We start from the raw sequence: 20176 nt of genomic DNA on the forward strand, positions 1-20176 counted from the left end.
AAAAATTTCTTCTCTAAAATTCCTCTCCCCTCTGTTACAACGCGCATTTTCTACCCGAGTCCCTCAATTGCAAACTATCGACGTTCGTTTGATGAAACGAAATGTATTACGAAAGTTTAAATTTAAAAGTTGAGAATAAAATGAACAATGAAACTAGTAATAGAATCTGCAGAACATAGTAATAAAAAAGACACACATCGTTGCGCGTTTGTTGTTAAACGGTTGTGTTCTTGCTGAATTTGCGATAAGTAAAGGGAAAAAAAAAAAAAAAGAAAGAAAGAAAGAACGAAAGAAATGAAAAACAAGACAGCATACAACAAGAAAGGAACATTTGCTTACGAGAACATTTCGTTTTTCGGACGCTGTCAGCGTGCATGCAACAGACGTAAAATACGAGAGAAGGATTGTAACATGTTCGCTGGTGCGAACGAATCGAAACGATGGCTCAGGGATAATAGGATACTCCTGAGGTAAATTAAAATGCCGTCATCATGATTGCTCACATCCTTTAACCCTTTCAGGACGGATTTCTCAAGAAATGTAAGCGATACCATCGCTCAGAAGAATCCGGAGTTTGTTCGATCGTCAAATGACGATGATTCTTATTACAATTGGAATTTGTTTCTTGTTATAATAATTTTCGAGAACTCGGGCTTGTTATATTCTTCTTTGCTCGAATCTTTCAATACATTTTTTTCTCTCGTCTTTTTCAGTACGAAGGGAAAAGTGTTGAACTTAGATGATCGACTAAAAAATATTATTTTTAACCATTTTCAAATGATACTTTCGATTTCCATTAAAACGTTATAAATAGCAAGATGAATTAAAAAGAGAAGACTATTTCTTTTTCGTAGATATTCGAAAAAAATGTACAGAAACGTGTTTAAACAAACTTTGTTGCTTATCATTTGTTGTTTAATAAATAACTTCTATAGAGCTTTATGATTTCTCTATTTATTTTATAGTTTACTTTCAATTGCCTTCGTCTACAATTTTTAATGAAATTTTCATCTGTTCTCGACGATAATAATGAAAGGAAAATTTTCCTATTTTATAAATAATATTATTATATTAAATAATAGGAATATAATAATATTATAAATAATATTATATTCCTATTTTATAAATAATATAATTATTTTATAAATAATATTGTGTTCATTACATAATTTAAAAAGAATACGATTCTAAAATGAATGAAATTCGAAATTCGTATAAAATGTAAATTAAATTATAATATTATAATTTTATATTTTATGATTATTCTACTCTATTTTATTGTATTTAACAATTTTATTTCATATGTTAAATACGTATTGAACGTTATATTTTACTACATTTATAATTTATGTTAGTTCATAGTTCATGAAATTACAAATTACAATTTGTGTTATATATTAAATAATAAATTTACATTTTATAATTATTTTATTTCATTATAATTTATAATATTATATTGTTGATTGTAATTTGTGTACAAGTATGTAATCGCCGGGGAAAAATGTTAAATCGTTCGCGAAATATTCGAGTTATTATTAATACGTATGTAGCAAATACATAGCAGCCGTCCTGAACCGGTTGAATGGAAACGTTAGGTTCGATACATTTATTAAATACGTTAGCGTGTGCTCAATGATTTTTCTTTTCTCGTTCGATGGCAATGCTATTCCTTTAACATTCACCATTTTAGTTCGACTGTAATTAATTTTTAATTTCGTTCTATTTCTCTCACCGAGAAATGCAAATATGCAAGACTTCGTTCTGTACGAACGAAAGTTTAGAATTACTTGAATGACGTAGGTTTGCCAGCGACGATTTTTAACAGCAGCTTTTTAAGTTTGAATTTTGTCTCGATAGAAGTATGCTATGCTAATCAGTTAAACGTTGTGAAACTATACGCAGTATACACGCAGTGTAATATCTGGCCGCGATTTTGTCCTGTATACAGTAGATACTTTAACTCGTTTAGCATCATCAACTCTCAAAAGCTAATAGTATGATAGTCATTATTTCCCCCTTTGCCACGTACGTATATTTGTGTCTATTATTCTTGTATTCACTTTACAGATTTGTAAATACATTGGGAACACAAAGGGTGAGCTATCTAACGTTAGAATAGTAAACTTTTCTGGTAATTAGAGTGGAGGACAGAAGGAAGTTTAAACACGAGATAATCCATGATTTTATAAAAATGGAGTAGTGTGATTCAAGAAAGTATTCAAATAATTATAGCAGAGAAATTTCTTACATTGAGAATTCTGTATTAGAATTACATTAAGAGATATTGATAAAATTTGAAACTTATCTAGAAATGTATATAAAAATTACAAGATATTTCTTGCAAATATATAAAATATAAGATTGCAAATATAAAAATATAATACGTTATACTTAACAAGAAATTAGTATATGACATGGGTAACTATCTCTAAAAGGTATACATATGATAAGTATTGAATATGCATTAAATATCTTTTAATTTCTATATATATTTTTAAATTTGTTTCAGTGACTTGATCAATATAATCTCGATAGTATGGGCTTATTATATTGTTAAAATGTTTTATACAACGTAAATAATATATTCATATAAACTCTTAAATACTTTGTGAACAACTATGTAGCTATGAATGTTGATAGAAAAAAAAATAGAGCATACAGTATAAAAATTACTAACTTTTAATATTATATAGATAAATACCAGTTTCAAATTTTCTTTTGTCCACCACTGTGCAATGACACGAGAAAAAAAAAACATTTAACAAGCAGAAAACTCCCAAATTTTTGACCGCCGATTATAATGCAATTTTTTTCTTTTATTTCAGGCTTCTTTTTTTCTTTTACAAAACCATCCACTGTTCAGTAACAGATATTGAATAGTTTCATTGTTATTTGCTTTGAAATATTTTATATATGGTATAATGCAAGAGTGAAAGTTACAGAAATGCATATAATACATAAAAATGTATATGTAATATTTAAAATAGGGTATCATAATAATAATATACACTAGACAAAACAAATTTCTATTTTATCTTCTTTTGTTTTACTGATCGGTGACAGATGTTGAGTAGTTTTATGTTATTTGCTTTGAAATGTTTTACACGACCAAAAAATGTATAGTATAACCGAGAAGACGATGATTTTATGTGCAAAAGTAAACCGAAAATATAAAATAAAGTTGTCCAGTGCAAAATTTGATAAATTCAAGGGTGCTTGGCAAATTTTCAAAAGTCGATTCCTTTGAAAACGAAATCTTGAATAAGTAGAAGAACTTGGACAATTATTATTAAATATTATTAAATTATACAAATTATTATTAAATGAAAAGTATACAAAAGTAAAATCAGTAAATAAATGACAAGTTTATATAAAAAGAGACAACGAATTAATTTCCACATCTAATAGAATAAAATCGTTCTGTACTTCTGTCTAATATGAAATTTGATAAATCCAAGTACACTTGGCAAATTTTCAAACTCGACTTTTTTTGGAAATGAAATTTTTAAGTAGGACAGTGTTAGTCTTTCTTTTCGTTTTATTTCTACATATAAAATCATTCCCTATTCAGTTATATACCATGGAAACTGGTTCGTTCTATATATGCACATATGCAGATATTGTCAATATATAGATGTTGTAACAGTTTTTATTTTCAAAAATGTCTCCTTTTGTTTGCAAAAATCATATGCGATTATATTAAAGAAAAGAACAAATTATTTATTTAAGTAACTTAAATAAGTAATTTATTTAAGTTAACTTATTTGGTATATTTTAACACACACGATTAATTTAACTTCAAAAATTGTCTCTTGAAAGAATTTGACACTTTTCTTTCCATGGAAGTATTTTATGTCATGAAATTATTTTTTATTTAATGTACATGAAGTGGAATTGAATAACATAATTTAGACGAAATTAATAACCCAAGAACAAAACCAAAAAATGACAACTTAATATAAAAAAAATAACATTGATTTGTTTAAGAAACAAGTAACATAAAACTTTCATGAATCTGCTACCATGTGAGAATTGATTCCTTCACGGTGGAAGAAGTTGTATTAAAATCATCATTAAAATAAGAATCTTCTAAGAAGAAAAAGATATTTCTTGTAAGAGATAAATATTACGATGAAGTTAGAATTTATTTTTATGGATTTCCTAAAATTGTTGATTCACATTGAAGTTTTTTTTTAAAATAAAATTATACATTCTTTAAGTTACAAGTGTAATTATGAAATTCTATATAAACTTCATGTAGTTTATAATCCTTTTTATAATTCTTTATTGAAATTTACACTTGAAGTTAAATAAAAAGAAAAAGATATGATTGAAGATGAAAAAATTGTATTGGTCCTAACAGGATAACTTCGTTTGTTTAAGTTACAATTTTATTTGGAAAATGAATGCAACTCAAATGAAAACATTAAAGAGGAACATATTGTCAAAAAAAGTCAACAACGTAGATAAAAATTTTTTTCTTTAATAAACACATAATTTTTTTTATATACATAATGCCATGTGTATTTTACATTTGTACAATGCATGTACTTTAATACTTAATAAAACTTATTATATATATAGATCGTTCAGATCAGTTTTATTTAAAAACTTGTAAGATGTTGAAAATTGTGAGTGTCTCCAATTTAATAGCAAATTTTGCAATTTAATAATAATAAAAATGCGATACAAAAATTGACGATACAATGAACTGGTTGGTCATTTTAAAAGCTTCATTAAATTCATTGTAATGTATGTAGGGATTGAAAATTATTCTCCTTATTTAAGAAAAATTCTTCCAGTATTTATTTTTTAATTTTTAACTCAGATTATCGTATATATTCAGTTATTTCTTTCTACGCAATAGCATATGTGTTTAGTTATTAATAAAAATACGTATTTAAAGTGCGGAATGTTATTTTCTATTTTGTACACCTTATACATTACTAAAGTAATACTGCAGAAATCAATATTTTTTACATTTCATGTAATTTCAGTATTGAATAAAACAATAATCGTAAAGGTATGGATAACAATAATATAGTAATTCGCAGTTGATACAAAATAATTGTATTTTCTACAAGGAAAACTATAGCGTTTTTCAGCAGTGAATTTGTCTGTTATGAATTCAAAATTGAAAGTATTTTTGACTCAGGATTTATAAGAATTGCAATGTGTCGATTCAACTAAAACGTAAAATGTAACTAAATTGAAATATTTCTATGGACACGAGATACTTAATACTTTCTCTATTTAACACCCAATTTTATTATGTTACGAAAAAGGAAAAAAAAAATGCATTCTCACGAAACTATCAAAGTATCTTTTTACCTAAAACTGTAACAACTCGAAACTATCAAACTATCTTTTTACCTAAAACTGTAACAACTCTTCCAAACGTAATTAATTTCTTGCTTATATAATATACCAATACTTGTGTAGTGTTCCCTAATTCTTAATCGTGTAAATAAATTGATTTCTCACATATAAATGATTTTAAAGTACTTGTTATTCTATGTCCTTTTTACAGATTAGTTGTGTCAGATATGTACCATATCTCGTGCAAACTTTACGACTTACCGGCGCTTGCTCTTTTAATCGCTATTCAGATATTTTTATTTCTGCTGTGAGTGAAAAATCATATTTAGAATGTTCTTTCAGAGCTGCCAAGGATTTAGAAGAACGTCGTAGCCATTATGAACCATCGCTCGGCCCCGGTATACCAGACGATGTCGATCATCTCTTCAATCTCGAGGAGAATGATTTTGTCCCGCACTTCCAGAGGGTGTCCATATCCGGCGAGGATACTTCCGGGGTAAGTTAAAATTGAATGTGAACAGCATTGATTTACCACTGCAATAGATAGGGAAGATCGGTGTAAGGTGGCCATTAATATTAAATACTAATACTAATACTATACAGTCTTATATTATACAATGTTATAACTAATTAATTTGCTTTAGAAAGTTTTTTGTTACAGAATATATATATATATATATGTACTATTTTAAAATACACGTGTACATAACAATGTACATACATTTTATTTATTTAATGATACATTTTTGGTTTTACATGCATATTCATATTAATGTATCAAAATTATATTATATCATAATATATGCAAGAATACTACACATATTTTTAATATGGAACATGTAAAATAAGAATTATATATATATATATATATAATTTAAATATAATAAATTTATAATACGTATATTTGTATATACGTATATATATATATATATATATATTGCACACGTTCGTAAATCTACAAATTGTATTTTTTCGCAAGATTGTTGCAAGAGTTTTTGATTTAATGAGAAAAAAAACTACTCGTTATAGGGTTTCATTAGAATTTTCTATTGCATCGTTTTTTGTCTGCATCATCATGCTGAATTATATTATCGATTCATAAGCATTTGTGCCAACGGCAGAAATAAAAGAAAATAAGAATTTTACCCCGATCTCCCCTATTTTGTAATATTCAAAGCTTATAAATCATTTTGTTGGAACTAAATTAATTAATTCCTCTTCATATACAGGATACTATCTGAATTTTCATAATTTTCAAATTAATCATGTTTCATGTAATTTCAATGTGTATGTGATTTTAATTTTCAATTTTAAAATTAAATATATGATTCTCAGATTAATTAATAATTATAAATAATTATAATACATATTACACCATAATTAACGGTTATGAATAATTATAGTATGATTGTTTAAAACATAATTAATTTATGTTAAAATTATTATGTATAATACAATTTTTATTATAATTATTTCGTAGTTACGTATTGTAGGATTACGTATTGTAAATTGATAAAATCCGTCCGTAAAATCTGTGTTACGTGGAAGATTGTGCTTTTTTTTCGAGATTTTTATGAGAAGAAACCTCAGGAGTGCTGCCTTACGTAGGAAACCCCTGTTACCACCCATTTTCTCCTTCCGTAACCAATCCTACATTCAATCATTTCATAAGAAGCTTTTTTTCATTCCTAAATAATTATATTATATAATGTCAAATTGATGAAATGTAAAATTACTTGAACGTTAATTATACATTCTAAAAACAGAAGAATAGATAATAAAACAGATAATAAAAAAAAGTATATGTAACGATATTACTAAAAAAAATTCATGATTTGTTGAAATCCAAAGCAACAAAATTAATCATCCAACATAATTTAAATAACTAAGCGTAATCATTGTGCGGTTTTTTAATGTTAATAAATTTATGATTTTTAGAATATGGTTAAGAAAAATGGAAGCTTAGAAGATAAATATTACTAAATAGTAGATTAACATTATTTTATGTTAGTAAATATAATAATATAATAATATATTATATAAATATAATATAATTTATAAATTATAGTTATATATTAATTAAATTATAGTTATAGTTATAAATATAGTAATAATTTTATATATTTCTACATACTTATGTGTAATGTGTATACTGTCCAATTTTACACTTTCAAATTTTCCATATAAATGCATAAAAATCCATGATTTAGTAATCACATACAATACCATTACTTTTTTCCAACATATAATAACAGCTTTGTTACTTGATATGTTATTCACATTAACTTATTATTTACAAGAACAATTTACATCTAGAAGATTTCAATGATTGTAAATATTTGAGTTTGACCAAGAAATTTATGCCGGATGTGTATCAAAGGTGCTGAGCGAATTAAGATTTTTATGCTTTATGCGAAATTTTTTGTTTGCAAAAATATAACACAGTGCATATAATATTATATACAAAATATCTATCTAAAACATCTATCTAAACAAAAAAATAAATAAATATATAATATAAATGTTTAAAATGTATAAAATCATAATAAAAGAGATAGATAATAGAACAAATTTTCACCCAAGTTTTATTTCTTTAGTTATGTTTGTAAGAAATTAAAAAGTGCATAAAAATTCTGTTTAACAGAAAAACTTATAGTCTCATTCAGTAATGAAAAGGGGGGAAATAATTTAGAAAATTATCTACAAAATTGTAATGTGAAGTATAACATTAGATATGCATGCTTGTAGGTGCCCTTGGAAGATCTTCAGCAAGCGTCTCAATTGTTGGTTCAGGCACTGGCAATACGTGAGAAATACATGAACAATTCTAAACAGAGCTTTCCTTCAATCACATCACGATTTCTACGTAGCATCGATAAAAGGCCAATAAGCAGTGACGACGAGGTTCAACACGATGATCGTAAAGCCATCGCAGGTATTTGTTACATCTCAAATTTTTAGTATGATTGACTTTTTCTTTGGCAATTCTTTTTTGCACGTGAAAACACGTGAACACTTTAACACTTTGAAATCTTTCATGACGTAAAAGAGTTAGTGCAATGTGTTGTTTCTTAAGGTAAGAAGCTGCAGTCAGAAGTTGAAAGTGAAATTACGAGCGTTCCATCTGACACAGACATCGATGCGCTGATCAAAAACGCACCCTTGACAGGTCCTTCTCCTCTTATCCTTATTATCCTTTGTATCGAAGCTCCTTTAACTCTGCTGTGGTATTCGAATTTTTTACAATCTCAATTTCCCTTCACAAACAACTTCAATTGAGAAAGAGAAACGTTTTAGCGTGCAAATCACGGTTTTCTTTCATATTTTGACAAAAATTTCTTAACGATGGAGTAGATACGAAAATGATACAAAGAATAAGCAGCAGAGTTATATCATCGTTCATAATAAGTATAATTGTACTGTTGGATATAGGGGAGCACTAGTTACAAGAATCAATTTCAAGAAAAACGTCTTTAGATATTTAAAAAAAAAGTACATATTTCTTGTATGTGATAAAGTTGTTGTAAGATTGTCTATAATAATAAGATATAATAATAATAGTAATAATAATAATAATAAGTAAGACTATCTATTCGATTTCTTCTTTATAATTTCATTGACATAATCGAAGTTGTGAATTTTCATTATAGTCTTCTGAGTCTTTCATTGCATATCACAATATGCAATAGAAAGCAGTATTTTTTAACATTATTTTGTCTTATTAATAATATTTAGATATTATTTAAAGAAAATAATAATAAAAAACTAGTCTGTTTTATTGACTCATTTATCTATTATACCACCCGTACCATTATAACATTCTTTCAGTTTACTATCTGTTCACAATCACAAAAACTAAGAAATCTTATGGTTAATCAGAAAAAAAGTTGAATATAATACATATAAATTATTCTAAATTGAGATTGATTAACGTTTGACTTAAATATGTATGTATATCTTTAAAAGAATAAAAGTTTTATAAACTTTGCTGTAATTCTATCAGTTTTAAGGATACAACAATGAAATTAATATAGATATATATAGATACATTATTAATTATTATTAATATTATTATAGGTGTAAGTATTATGTCATACAGTATTATGTCGATAGAACAGTTTTAGTTATTATAATACAATTATTACAACATTAATAATTAAACTGTTTGTTGGCACAAATCATTTTCAATGAAACATGACTTATATTGATTGGCTTCTGAGCTCTTTATATGTATATTATAGGTATATATAAAGAAGAACGTAGAATTTAATTTTAGTTAGGACGAGATTGAGCATCCTAACAGTACAATTGCTACTCTTTCCATGTAAATGTACTTTCTATAAGAAAAAAAAAAAAAAACAAACATTGACATTACCGATAGAAAAATGAGAAACTATTATTTTGCAATTATATTAACTTGAGAAGAATGACGTTTTAATACTTGTCATTCCTGAATAATGTTACTATTAGATCATCCTGTGCACGCACCTGCATCTCGAGGAGATCCATGGGAATGTGAATTCCCTCCGTCAAAGAATTACATAATTGCCCCCGTTAATGGTGTCTTCAATGTGTACGCTAACGAAGAAGATTTAGATAATGGGAAGCCAATCCCTTATTCGTATCCTGACTTAGCCACTTTTGTCAGGGACATGAACCTCCTTTGTACGATGATCGCCGATGGTCCATTAAAATCTTTTTGCTACAGAAGACTGAGTTACCTTTCGTCAAAATTTCAACTGCATGTGTTACTGAACGAGCTTAGAGAACTTGCCAGTCAAAAAGCAGTTCCTCATAGGGACTTCTATAACATTAGAAAGGTCGGTATGAAAGTGATATAGTCACTTACATATGTATTATACATCTAGGAAAGAAATTACAGTGAGACTCTGTATAACGCCATTATAAAATTACTGAAGAAGATTCACTTGTGACAGTAAAACGCGGAATGTATATCTCGTGTTATAGGGAATTCTACTGTATATTAAAAGTTTACATCATGAACATTTTTCAAACACTTATTAGAAAGATAATATGCTCTTAGTTAAATGACATTTCGTGTGACTTCAGGTTGACACCCACATTCATGCGGCATCTTGCATGAATCAGAAGCATTTACTCAGATTTATTAAGAAAACGCTAAAAAATCATGCGGATGAGATTGTTACGTGTTCCAAAAACGGAGAAACAATGACTCTTCGAGAAGTATTTCAGTCAATGAATCTGACGACCTATGACCTTAGCGTTGATATGTTGGACGTACATGCAGTAAGTTTACATTGATATTTCATGCAGAACAGTATTTTTTAAGATTACCATAGATCTTTAATTTCTTGTTATCGTCTAAAGAGTCCAAATACATCCTTGCAAATAATATATTTCAAAACTAACAAATTAAATAATATATTATCTCATTCGATTGGATGTTGTTTGAAATAACTATTAGTTGAAATAGTTCATTATCTCAAATTATTATATATTATGATAATTATTAATATCTGTATATATATATATAATACATAATATATATTTTTTTATTTTATTCTAAATAAAATACTGATATAGAATGATCATTGACATAATATACACTATTTTTTTAAGCATTCCTGACAGTGTAAATAAAGAAAATATTTTAGATAAAATAATAGATAATATTTTAATATTTAATAATAATATTCTAATATTTAGATAAAATAAAGAAAATATTTAGATAATATTCTAATGTTTAAATAAAATAAAGAAAATATTTTAGATAAAAGTTCTGACCAACTTTTATAACTTTCTAATGATCTTGAAATTTTAACATTTTTTGATTACATTATTGGAAATAATTGAATAACAGTGTACATTATTTAAGTTGTAGAATTCAAAGTTCTTCATTTCTTTTTCTTTCAGGATAGAAATACATTTCATAGGTTTGATAAGTTCAATGCCAAGTACAATCCAATCGGCGAAAGTCGCTTGCGTGAAGTGTTTCTAAAAACGGACAATTATCTAAACGGTAAATTTTTCGCAAGCATAATTAAGGAAGTTGCCAGCGATCTTGAAGAATCGAAGTACCAAAATGCGGAGCTACGTCTTTCGATTTACGGCAAGAGCCCAGAGGAATGGGATAAGTTAGCAAAGTGGGCAATTCAAAGTGATGTATATTCGGACAATGTGCGCTGGCTTATTCAAATTCCTCGACTTTAGTAAGTTATTTTAATACGCATTTGTTGCCATTAACATCTGACAGAAAATCACTCCAATAGCTATTGTTTTTCTATTCAGTGACATTTTCAAATTGAACAAATTGATGACAAACTTCCAAGAGATTTTGAACAACATCTTTCTTCCTCTCTTCGAGGTAACGAACGACGGCAATTCTCATCCAGAGCTACATAAATTCCTTCAATATGTAAGTAAATTTGTGAATGAGCGTTGATAACTTAGAGTTGTTGATTGCTTCATTGTCATCGATACATTGTTATCGTTACAGGTAATAGGATTTGACTCCGTTGATGACGAAAGCAAGCCGGAAAATCCTTTATTTGACAAAGATGTTTGTCCACCTGCAGAATGGGATGATATTGAGAATCCTCCTTATGGATACTATCAATACTATACTTATGCCAATATGACCGTTTTAAATCATTTCAGAGCGTAAGTACACGCTTAGTAAATAATATTAATTCTCTGTTCAAACAAATATTTAACGTATACAACGTATTGTGTTTTAGAGAAAAAGGTTTAAACACCTTTGTCCTTAGACCTCATTGTGGCGAGGCCGGCCCCATTCAACATCTTGTTTGTGGTTATATGATGGCAGAGAATATTTCCCATGGCCTTTTACTTCGAAAAGTGCCAGTACTACAATATTTGTATTATTTGGCACAAATTGGCATCGCAATGTCGCCCCTCAGTAATAACTCTCTATTTTTGAATTATCATCGTAACCCATTACCCGAATATTTAGCAAGAGGATTATGTATAAGCCTTTCCACAGACGATCCCCTTCAATTTCACTTTACCAAGGTCAGTATGATATTTAATTTTTACAAATGTTTCTCGATTTATAATTTTATTATATAATAATCTATAAAGCGAGCGATCTTACCGATTATCTTGAAATACTGTTGCCAAGATCGATTTTAAACAACTTTACATTTCGAGATATTCATTTCGAAAACTCTTAGTTAAATTTTAACTACGAGCACACTTCATTCTGACATATGCGATCGCTTCATATTCCTATATAGAGCACAATTTAGAGAAAATTAATGAGTCATAGATTATTCCAAAATAGAGATTAAATATTTCCTGTAGAAGTAAATAGTTATATTTTCTTATAGGAACCTTTGATGGAGGAATATAGCATTGCTGCACAAGTATGGAAGCTCAGTTCATGTGACATGTGTGAACTAGCGCGTAATTCAGTACTTATGAGTGGTTTTCCACACAAGGTATGCATTCTACAAATATTTACAAAACGTACAGATATTCATAAAAATGATCATAAAATTTTTTTTTTATATTTTATAGAGTAAACAATACTGGCTTGGGCCAAATTACACTAAAGAGGGTGTGGCTGGTAATGATATTACTCGAACAAACGTGCCGGATATTCGGGTGGCCTACCGATACGAAACATTAGTCGATGAATTGTCAAATATTTTCAAAGTTGCCGAGAAACCCGAAGCCGTTCCATTTTAATCTATAGCGATAGTACAAAAAAACTCCTTGATTATAACATAATAATTATTCTACAATTGCAAATAGTATCTATAAAATTCGACGAAATTGCGACGAAAACTATTTATAAAAAAAATGACTCTTGTAACGTGAAGAACTATGTGATGTATGCTAATAATCAATATCAAGTTTCAACGACTTCTTTTATCGATCATCAATTAGATTGACTACAAAATCGCGATACAAACGATGTACCTTATTTAGATGTTACTTGACAATTTGTATACATACAATAATCTTACATACAATTTGTATACATACAATTTGTGTTACATACAATAATGTTGAATGCTTGATTTGTAACTTAATAATTGAAAGTTTTTGCGTTTTTCCTGCTAGGATGTTTTGATAAAGAAAAGGTTACTTTGAGTAAGAGTAAAAGTAAATGCTAAGTTATAAGAAAATGTCTTTCACTCAGGTTACAAAATTTTAATGTAAAACAGGGAGAAATTAATCTTAAATTTTTCATATACGTTGACCAATTTAAAAATAGTTAGATATTAGATGAAGTTCCAATATCGAATGTTACTAATTTTATTATATATACATATGTGAATTAAATTAAAATTCATTATCGTATTTAACTTTGCGTAAAGAAAAAAAGAAAAAAAAAGAAAAACGTAAAATATTGCAAAGCAGCAATTTATTTCTTGTGTCATACAAGTCATTCTTTAGTCATATTAAAGGAATGTCAGCTTAGTTTTTTTTTTTTCAGTTTTAGCGTTATTTTCTTACTTTTTTGTACATTTATACAAAAATTGTGTATCTGTTTTTAAAAAGTATGTTTAACTTAAATACGGATAGTTCTCTTTATATTATATTATTTATATTATTTTTATCGTTATTAATGTAAATGTTATATTCGAAGGCACTAATTATAGTACCTCTTGTAGTATAATTAGATTTATATGATAGCAAATATAAAATTTATTTTAATATTATTAATATATGTAATCTTAAATTCTTTTGTTTTTGAGACAAGTTTGTGATTAACGAGCTTCTATTGGCAAATATACGATGGTATATCAGCATTCGTAACGAAACCTAACATTGAATAATTGTTATTAGATAGAAACAAATGTATGTATTGTATAAGATATATCCCGTCAAACAAAAATATACTTGTACTGTTAAAACAATTTTGTGTTATCAATACCAAGATTAATGACATAATAAAAAATATATAAAAAATATGTACATTTTTGTGATTCAAAATTCAAACTTTATATCTATAAAATATTATATAGAAATATTATATATTATAGAAAATCATAGCAATATTACAAATTGTGATATAATCTTTTTAAATAGAAAAATATACAGAGTAATTATAAAACTTATAAAATAGACCATTTAAATTTCAATTTGATTGATATTGACACATAATAGCCAAGGTATACATATTTCATTTTTTGCAAAACATTCTGCATACTGTATTATTATATATATACATATGTATACACCCCATATATATATAATAAATGCTAGAATTTATTATTTATCATTTACTATTTAATTTTTTATCCATTTTAATATTGTAAATCTAAATTTGCCAATTTTAAGTTAACTGTTAAAGCTACAGTTAAAGACTACAAAATTTATTCGTTAGTTTCAATTATAACAAAATTCATTTATCACAGCAAGTTCATAAAAATCTCATCCACAATAACAACTGTTTATTTGTAAAAAATTAGTTCAAAGTTTATTATGAGAAGTTTTACTTATACAGAAGAAAGTAATTTATATAGTTATAACATCTTTGATATCGTTAAATAAATCAATTCAAAACATCAGTATAAAAAAAATGTTAGGAATGTTTAATAAAATTGATATATATGAAATTTATTTTTTTAATAAGTTGAATATAAAATTGATCTATTTTTTAAATAAATGACATATAAATTTGAAAAACGTGTTATTTGAATTTACATGAATTTTAATTACAGGAATTTATAGAAAAATAATGTTTATTCAATAATTTTACAAAAATGCCTCGAGAAAAATGAAAAATTGTCTTTTCATTATAAATTCATTTATAAGATCTTTTATTCATTATTGTATCAATTAGTATTATTCACTTTATCCTCTGCAATTACATAATATAAATAATATATAACATTTTTTAACGATTTTATTTATTATTGGACTTTCTTAGTCTTCTTTGTAGATTGTATACTTTCCGCAATTTTTGGTATGACTTCTGTAAATATTATTGTTCCTAAAAAGACTAAAATTGTACCAATCCAGTGATATATTGTAAAAGAGTTTTTGAAATATATTATTGAAAAGATTAAAGACAAAAATTTTCGTAACGTTATTACTAAAGTCACTGTGAGAGATGTACATTCCGCTGTTAATACAAAAACGGAACTAATACACACATATCTAAAATTATTGTTAAGGATTATGAATTATATTATAAATTAATTAAATATCTAAATATTAATAAATGGAAGGATACTGTGTAAGAACATTTCCTATGAGATATACGATTAATTTTGGAATTTGTAAATTAATAATTTGTATTGGCTCTGATGCTAAAGCATACGTGAAATGATCCCAAATATTAGGAGCCAGTGTTAGAAAGAATGGTAAAGGCAGTAAATGCTGAAATCAAATATTTAATTTTACATAATTTATCATATAATATGCCCAATTTAAACGTATACACTCTATTTATTGTTATATTATTGCTTTAACTGATAAACATGTAAAAAAAATTTCGAATTTTTCAATCCAAAATTATAGATATTTAATATTCTCAAGTAGAATAATATATTTTTATAATTATCTATAATGTATCAAAACACATTTAACAAGTTACATGAAGTAACTCATTGTGTTGTCATGTTGTCCCAATTTCTTGTTACATGTTTATAATAAAAATGTATAATTCCAAAAATTGATATTGATATTGAAATGTTAATATAAAATAATTTGAGAAATAATCTAAATATTATATCGCTGTTTTTCTATTTAATAATTAAATAATTTTGACAGAAATAATATGTATACATTTAAACTGAATGTATTTGTAAGCGAGATGAAAAAACAAAGTAAAATTTTACCGTGTAATATAAAGCCTCTCTTGCATTCTTTCCATATTTCTTATGTAATACTTCTTGGTAAATACCCATTCTTGCAGATACGAATAATGCAATAGTTAGTAATGATATACCTAATATCCACCAAAAGAAATCATCCCATGGTGTTGTAGGTACTTGAGAAACATTCTTAGGTTGCAAAGATTTTATTTCTCTGCCACTGACAATAGTGCATACAGCAATTCCAATAGTTATCATAAATACCGATAAGTATTTACTAAAGATATATTGTTTCTTTAAAATAATGATACCCATAATCATATTAGCTATCAGAGAACCCTAAAGATAGAGAATTACTCAGTGATTTGAATCTTATTGTATACTTTATATTTAAGTACTTACAGCTCTGAATATCATATGCAATGGCATGGGTATATTAAAATCAAATGCATAATTGTTACAAACGTTTGCAATAAAAAACATTGTTACTAATATAAAATAGTCCTTTATTCCTACATTGGGCTTGACGCTTCCACATTTTGAAGTAAATAAAAATCCTTCTATAGATATAAAAAGAAACTGTGAAAATGTGATAAGATTTCCACTACCTGGATCATCTCTGGAAAAATAATAATTATTATCATTATCATTCTTTTCGTATATTTATTAAAAAATGATTCGAGATGCTATGTGTCCAAGTTGTTAAAAAAAAAAAAAATACAAATTATCACATTTATAATATTGAAGATAATATATAAAACAAATATACTAGTACAATTAAAAAAAAAATTTCATTACTGACTTAACAAGTAGTTCCAGGAAAACAACGTTGCTGCAACAACCAAGGAAGACGCACAATATTGCAATAGTTGCGCGCATGTTTTTATTGTTTAATAAATACTATATGATTTAACCTAAAATTATTACTATAGGTAGCGCGCTTTTTCGTTTCGCTATCCCACGATGAGATTATGAGGAACGCATTGGCTAAAAGTTGAAGGAATTATCAGTAAGTCACGATACATAATAATCTGACATATCATTTAAACGTCACATAATTTCTGCTATATATGCATAAGAAAATAAAGAACACAGTGTCTACGAGTAGACGTGAAGGACTTTCTTTAGTCGTATAGTATATATATATATATATATATATCACATACTATATATGTGTAGTCTAACGTAGTACGTTACATAATACATATCTTATATAAATGTATGCCTATGTACAGCGGGAAATTTCATTTCGTGTCAATAATTTGAGAAGTTATTTCAGAAAATTAAGAGAGATGGTGAAAAATTTAGATTAATTTGAAAAAGACTTAAATTTAAATTTAATGTAAAAAAACCTCTAAATGTTACGGTAACTGTGTGTCCTACATCTTACATATTATACTCGTGTAATTACGTTTAAAATTCCCGCTAGTTGTGAAAATTATTTAACTTGCTGATCATAGTAATAAATTTGACTAAATTTTTTTAAACAATTTATTTTTTCTTAAATAATGGTTAAATGATAATTTTCATATTAGTGAATCATATACATATACTCCAATAAGTGTAATTAAATTAGACGTATGCCAAGTTAAAATTTATTTGGTCAAATTTTTGAAATGATTAAATTTTTATATTAGGGATTATATTAAGGAACCATAAGTCGCAACATAATAGTTTTCCTGAAAAAATGGTAAGAAAGTTTATTTTTTTGTGCAATATTCATTTTTTTTCGGGAAGAGTGTCTTCAGTAATTTGAAGACACGAAATATTAAGATCTAATGTCTTAGGCAAATATAGTCACGTTAATATTCGAATACTAAATATTTAAATTGTTACAATTTCGAACTTTACTTTCAAAATTCTACTCTCAAAATACAATACTCGTTCGTTTCTATGGTATTTTTACGTCACACAGCGAATGGAAAAGTGAAAACTCTCTTCTTGGGAAAGCTACAAATTGTCATAATATATAAAAATATTTTTCACGACTGATTCTGTAATGGATCTGATCAAGAATTAAAAATCTTTTTTTTTATCAAATATGATGTTTTATTTGTTAAGTGCAAATGGATGAAAGATTAAGAATTATTGCTTATATAATATCTTACTATATTTATATTTTCATCTTATGAACTAACGATATTAGAAAATATCACAATATTACAATTATACTTTTATTCCTTTACACAATAAGTGCAAAGTACTTAATAAGGTAAGTACTGTAAGGAAGTATTGTAACTAATAAAAAAATATAATATATAAGAAATTCAATATCACTTTTTCAGATAACCAACAATTATTTCTTCGCTATTTATATACGATTCATCACATTTCATTCAAGCTTTTATCAATGATATAAAACTTCAAAATTATTATAATTGTAGTTAAAAAACCTACTTATTAATAACGAAAGTTATGTTGATAACGCAAATGGATATTAAAGTACTGAATGTTATAATAATTTAATTTAACTTAACTTAATGTAGTAAATATTTGAAAGACGTAATATAATTGTCTAAAAGAAATACAAAAGCTGTAATCATCCTTCTTCGCGCCAATAAAATACAATTTGTACAATGTATAGTCAATAAGTAACGTGTTACGTACAAACGACACAGTTAACAGACAAGTGCTACTTCTTATTGATAAATTCTATTAATCCAATTTTAACTTGTTTGTTCTCAAATAAATACGATTATCGCAATGACATATTGTCAGTATTACCGTAAGCTATGATCTCTCTGACTTAAAAAAAAAAAAAAAAAGAGAAAATCAGCCTTTTCCTTAGTTCCAAATATATATTCTCTTATTGTTGTCGACTATACTGATGTTATAAAATTAAACAAGAATTCCTTGTTTACGTGGTGAGATTTTTAATCGCAGTCCGTCAGCATTGTGCAATACCAGTTCACTGATGAAACGAAGTTGATCCTCGGTATCTAAAGATTCAACTTGGAAGTTCTTCACTACATGCAAAATAAGAACTTTCACTATCATCGTGGCATATTTCCATCCTATGCAATTACGTGAACCAGCACTGAAGGGAATAAAAGCATAGGAAGGATATCGTGGTCCATCAGGAAGAAACCGTTCTGGTCGATAACTGTCTGGCTCTGAAAAGTATCGAGCATCACGATGAAGAAGGAACGAATTTACTAGAACCGTGGATCCTATTGGAATTTTATGGCCCACTGAAAGTGAATTAATTTATTTAAACGACATTCTATTTTTGAACGCGCGCACATACGAATAAATATATTTATACTTACAAATTGTAATAGGATGATAAATCTGTCTGGCGATGAGCGGTGTTACCGGATAAAGTCTCCAAGATTCTTTTATGCATGCGTCTAACCAAGTTAATTTGCTTAATATATCTAAAGTTAATTCTTTCATTCCTACTACCTCATAATACTCTTCCAAGATTTTTTCCTGAAATGAGAAATAACAAAAATGGCATGATTATTTAACAATAATAATCAAATTATTGAGAAAATCAAATAGTAAGAGTAAGAAAATGAAATTATTGATATAAAATATATTTTTAAAAATATTGAAAAGTGCTATAAACATAAAATGAGTTCAAAAGCAAAGAAACTATGTTCAAATATATTATTATTATAAATTGTCTTTTTCGTAATTAACATAATAAAAAAATGGTAATGTAAAACATGGTAATGTAATTTTAATTAAATTGTATTATTTGTTTTTACAGATTAATTTTAATGTAATATCTTATGAAGGATCTATTATAATTAATGTATAAATCTACATTTTTTTCATACAAACTTTCTTTTCAAGAAAATATTTAAGCAGATACACAGATGAGTGTTGATCTATCTTGTTGAATTTTTACTAGTATTTGTGTCTCTTACATTAGAATAAAATACAGAAAATATAGAAGATATTTATATACAATTATTTTTACTACTTTAGAAATTGTTTTGCTCATTAAATTTATCCAAATATCTCTTATTTGCTATAATGAATGCAGAATATAATGAATATATACCTACAGATTATTAATCTACAACAAAATCAATTAAGTTGAGATACAGTTATGTAAATTAAATCTTTTTGCA

The 20176-nt window shown here is 26.6% G+C and overlaps 3 protein-coding genes and 1 long non-coding RNA gene across 15 annotated transcripts in view; 2 read left to right on the top strand and 2 right to left on the bottom strand.

Moving 5' to 3' along the window:
* Nucleotides 1–14189, top strand: part of LOC122535402 (AMP deaminase 2) — a 45169-nt gene extending 30980 nt beyond the window's left edge. For 9 of the 11 annotated variants that reach the window (XM_043666902.1, XM_043666904.1, XM_043666901.1 and 6 more), the window contains 10 exons: nt 5662–5815; nt 8068–8254; nt 9790–10139; nt 10390–10587; nt 11215–11510; nt 11590–11716; nt 11798–11961; nt 12039–12333; nt 12651–12761; nt 12841–14189. In XM_043666902.1, coding sequence (XP_043522837.1) covers nt 5662–5815; nt 8068–8254; nt 9790–10139; nt 10390–10587; nt 11215–11510; nt 11590–11716; nt 11798–11961; nt 12039–12333; nt 12651–12761; nt 12841–13011 — 2053 coding nt within the window. In that variant the 3' untranslated portion in view covers nt 13012–14189. Of the gene's footprint in view, nt 1–271; nt 471–5661; nt 5816–8067; nt 8255–9789; nt 10140–10389; nt 10588–11214; nt 11511–11589; nt 11717–11797; nt 11962–12038; nt 12334–12650; nt 12762–12840 lie in introns of those variants that run through there. The other 2 variants (XM_043666912.1, XM_043666910.1) reach the window with 2 other exon arrangements.
* Nucleotides 14190–15078: 889 nt separating this feature from the next.
* LOC122535415 (UDP-xylose and UDP-N-acetylglucosamine transporter) lies at nt 15079–17232 on the bottom strand. The gene is made up of 5 exons (XM_043666931.1): nt 16897–17232; nt 16497–16713; nt 16119–16433; nt 15512–15657; nt 15079–15435 (listed from the first exon to the last, which is right to left on the bottom strand). The coding sequence occupies exons 1-5, from the start codon at nt 16971–16973 to the stop codon at nt 15189–15191; spliced, it is 1002 nt and encodes a 333-aa protein (XP_043522866.1). The 5' UTR covers nt 16974–17232; the 3' UTR covers nt 15079–15188.
* Nucleotides 17233–17667: 435 nt separating this feature from the next.
* Nucleotides 17668–18682, top strand: LOC122535395. Its single transcript, XR_006308163.1, has 2 exons — nt 17668–18306; nt 18380–18682. It is a non-coding gene; the product is annotated as an uncharacterized LOC122535395 (long non-coding RNA).
* LOC122535392 (cytochrome P450 4c3-like) overlaps nt 18120–20176 on the bottom strand; it is a 31450-nt gene continuing 29393 nt past the window's right edge. For both annotated transcript variants that reach the window (XM_043666882.1, XM_043666881.1), the window contains 2 exons: nt 19364–19526; nt 18120–19285 (listed from right to left, as the gene is read on the bottom strand). In XM_043666882.1, the coding sequence (XP_043522817.1) occupies nt 18933–19285; nt 19364–19526 (516 nt within the window). In that variant the 3' untranslated portion in view covers nt 18120–18932. The remainder of the gene's footprint in view (nt 19286–19363; nt 19527–20176) is intronic.

This window comes from Frieseomelitta varia, unplaced genomic scaffold (genome assembly GCF_011392965.1).
Source record: "Frieseomelitta varia isolate USP_RPSP 00005682 unplaced genomic scaffold, Fvar_1.2 scaffold_715, whole genome shotgun sequence".
Classification (NCBI taxonomy): domain Eukaryota; kingdom Metazoa; phylum Arthropoda; class Insecta; order Hymenoptera; family Apidae; genus Frieseomelitta; species Frieseomelitta varia.

What these genes read in the sequence shown, in the direction of transcription:
- LOC122535415 (XM_043666931.1), bottom strand. Translation starts at nt 16,973, where the DNA reads ATGCGCGCAACTATTGCAATATTGTGCGTCTTCCTTGGTTGTTGCAGC. An exon ending in TTCCTGGAACTACTTGTTAA is followed by an intron (nt 16,714 to 16,896) that starts GTCAGTAATGAA and finishes TTATTTTTCCAG; the next exon opens with AGATGATCCAGGTAGTGGAA. An exon ending in GAGAGGCTTTATATTACACG is followed by an intron (nt 15,658 to 16,118) that starts GTAAAATTTTAC and finishes ATTTGATTTCAG; the next exon opens with CATTTACTGCCTTTACCATT.